The sequence below is a fragment of the Austrofundulus limnaeus genome, unplaced genomic scaffold (genome assembly GCF_001266775.1).
Source record: "Austrofundulus limnaeus strain Quisiro unplaced genomic scaffold, Austrofundulus_limnaeus-1.0 Scaffold1617, whole genome shotgun sequence".
Lineage (NCBI taxonomy): Eukaryota > Metazoa > Chordata > Actinopteri > Cyprinodontiformes > Rivulidae > Austrofundulus > Austrofundulus limnaeus.
The window spans coordinates 40,002-43,262 of record NW_013954019.1 but is presented as its reverse complement, the minus strand read 5'-3'; the positions used below and the strand labels follow the sequence as shown (position 1 = coordinate 43,262).

The 3,261-nt window shown below is 33.7% G+C and overlaps 1 protein-coding gene across 1 annotated transcript in view; it reads left to right on the top strand.

Moving 5' to 3' along the window:
* Positions 1-42: 42 nt before the first annotated feature.
* Positions 43-3,261, top strand: part of snrpc (small nuclear ribonucleoprotein polypeptide C) — a gene marked incomplete at its 5' end in the record, with an annotated part of 5,490 nt that continues 2,271 nt past the window's right edge. Inside the window, 3 exon segments of the mRNA XM_014033076.1 lie at positions 43-144; positions 906-948; positions 1,533-1,641. Of these exon segments, the coding sequence (XP_013888530.1) occupies positions 137-144; positions 906-948; positions 1,533-1,641 (160 nt within the window).

Sequence of the window (3,261 nt, the reverse complement as noted above, 5' to 3'; positions counted from 1 at the left end):
TTTTTATTGGTTGTTCAATTTAAAAATAAAAAGGAACAATTGTCCTGCGGAACAGATTGTGGTTTTCCTTCATTTCTGGTCGGAACAGTTGTAAGAAGCACGCCATTCGCTGTGTCCGCWGAGGTAGCTGAGAAACATGCCTAAGTAAGTGCATATGTACTTAAAATTTACATTAATTGATTTAGTTTTTTCTGTATTAGTTCAGTCGCGTAATACTTGTCCGCTCTTTCATTATGGAACGAATGGATTGAAGACAGGGTCTGGAATACGATAACTTACGTTGATCTTTCTTTGTTTGGGATGTGTCTAATTGCTGGAATGGACATTTGCGGTACCAGAATAAATTGCTACCAAACCATTCATGGGATAGTGATTTTGAAAAATAGCATTTCGGTCGGATTTAACCAGTTTAGGCAAAAGTTACAATATTAATATTTCTATTAAAAAAAAAAAAAGCTCACGTCTAAACCCGTTTACTCATTGGATAATATTTAAGAATTGAGAGGAAATGCAACGATATCATTTTCACTTTATTAGTCCTGCTTAAAAGACYAAACTGAAATAAAATTAAACAAAAAGCAAGACATTATGAGCAGCAAATAATACGTACCTTTGTTGGTTGCTTTTTCAGTCAGAMTTTGTGTCTAAAGGGAAATTTTCTTTAGGTTTTGTCCTCTATAGCYAAGTATACAAGATGTCAAAAAACAAAACGTTTAACTCAGTATTTTGTCACTATAGATAATACTCTTGTAAATTATTTAATTGTATTTTTATGTTTTCTGCCAACTGGATATGAGGCATCAGATTTGTGTCCAAATTTGTGCATGTTTATTAGAWAAACTTAACTTTATTTCATGATATTAAAGACTATTTGTGTTTTTCTTCTTTTATTTTACCTTGRACAGGTTTTACTGTGATTATTGTGATACTTACCTTACACATGATTCGGTAAGTCACATTGTTGTGTATTTAACAATTGAGCTGTGTATTGTCAGCAGACAAAACTGTTGTTTTTCTTACTGTCGTGTGTTATTCTTCCCCCTTTTAAGGGATATTTGATAAGTTGGGTTGTGTAACCTCCCTGTTGAGTCAGAATCTAATCTGTGTAGTCGACAATCAGCGCAATAAGTTTCAAAACAAGGTTACAATTTACCACTAAATTCATCAATTGAAATGTCCATTTTTATAAAAGCTTTAAGCTAATTACATACTGTAAGTTTTTACCCTGCCCCACTCTAGCATCAGATGTCATATAAAAAAACATGTTGGGACACAAGCTGTGTGACAACACAGCACAAACACATTTCATCATATAAARCATTTGCTGAAACAAATTGAAATGTTTTGAAGTTTGAGTTAGTTTTTCTTATGGGGAGCATTTGTTAGCTTGTTTTTTATCCAAATGATCCCCAGTTCTTTAAACAGATTGTGATCTGTTTACTGCAGGTAAGATTCTGACTACTCAAAGGTACACAGCCCCACTTCAAATAAATAAATGTATCCTTTTATTAATAGTTTTTTTTCTGCCTAAGCCTTCAGTGAGGAAGACTCACTGCAGCGGTCGAAAACACAAAGAAAATGTGAAAGATTATTACCAGAAATGGATGGAGGAGCAGGCTCAGAGCTTGATTGATAAAACAAGTAAGTAATCAGTTTTCTTACATCCTGATCAGGTTTTTKGCTCAAATTTTCACTTTATTCACAATAAATATTATGAGGTAAATCATTTTTGACCAAAAAACAATTCAAGCTTCATTTGGGAGAGATTTCAAAAGTTATTCTAGTTCCAGGTTTTAAAATATTTCAAGTGTGAAGGTTCTCTTGATGTACTGAAGACTGATTTCAGATCTAATCATTTACACCTTATTTAAAGGTGCGCTAAGATGAATTTATTCACATTTTTTAAAGCAGGTTAAATAAAATAAGTTGGGCACAGTTGCAGTCCAGTTTAAAATTGTGCAGGAGGAAATGGGAATATTTTAAATAAGTTGTTGACTGTTTWGTTGAAAAATGTTGGATTAATGGTGAATCAGTTACTTTTTATAGGTTAGTTTCTTTGATGAAGAAATAGTTTTTATTTGTTTTCTGCTGTAAGCTGAGAGTGGTGCTGATGTGGCAACAATTTAACAAGCAATTACATTTTTATACATCTGATCAGAACAGTAAATGACAAACTGTTTCTTTTATTGTCTATGATAATTATGTTGTGTTTAACATTTTAGCTATAGGTTACAGACCACTATTACACTTTATAATATATATTTATTTATTCCTTCCATATATTTGTACAAACCTTTCTTTACCTGTAGTTAAGATGGGAAAATGTTACAATAAAATAAATTTCTGTCTTTGTGTGTTTTGTAAAATCTGGGTATTTAGTCTCACTACTAAAGATGCAGAAACATTCATGTTTTTAGTTAAGTGTAAAGCCTGATGTGAAAACGTGTGTTCAGGCTTTCTGAGCTTAACTTAAATGTGAAACTGAGCTCCAGTGGCAGTAACATACTGATGATTTATTTAGTTGTGTGGTCAACCGTTCACTCACACTAATGTGAGCACTGCATGCATTTTTTTCTCTTCTATTTTTAGCAGCGGGGTTGGATGTAGACAATAAGAGGCCGTTCGARGTCCCACACATGACAAGTGCACGTGTGTGAGACAGTCGGGCTCTTCCTGCATCAGCTTAACTTTGGGGCCCCCTCGGAGATTACAAACCACTAATCCACAAATGTGATGCAAAGCCAACACAGATCGGTCCACTGTGGAGGCACGCGGCATGTTTTATGGATGAAATGATCCTCGCATAAAAATGAACGCTCTTGGCTCGTTAATATTTTGTCTCGTTAGGGGTTTCGGTTAATTTGTGCTCGACTTCTAAAGCAGACAGACGTTTTGGCCCCAGACCTGGTTAATTTAAAAGATGTTGTGCTTTTGTTTGTTTGCATTTTTTAAAAATGTGGAGTTTGTTTATTCTAAAATCGAAGCCAGACTTCTTTTTATGAATTATGTTCTAGGGCTGTGTATTGGCAAGAATTTGGCGATACGATACATATCATGACAGAGGGGTCACGATACGATATATTGTGATACGATAAGCAAGGCGATATATTGCGATTTTTTTTGTCCAAAAATTCTATTAAATAAAAACCTCTTACGGGGAAAAAAATGAAAAACCAAAATTCATTGTCTCAGAAAATTCTAATATTACATAGACATACTTTTGACACATTTAGTTCTGCTTTGTATGTGTTTTATTTTATT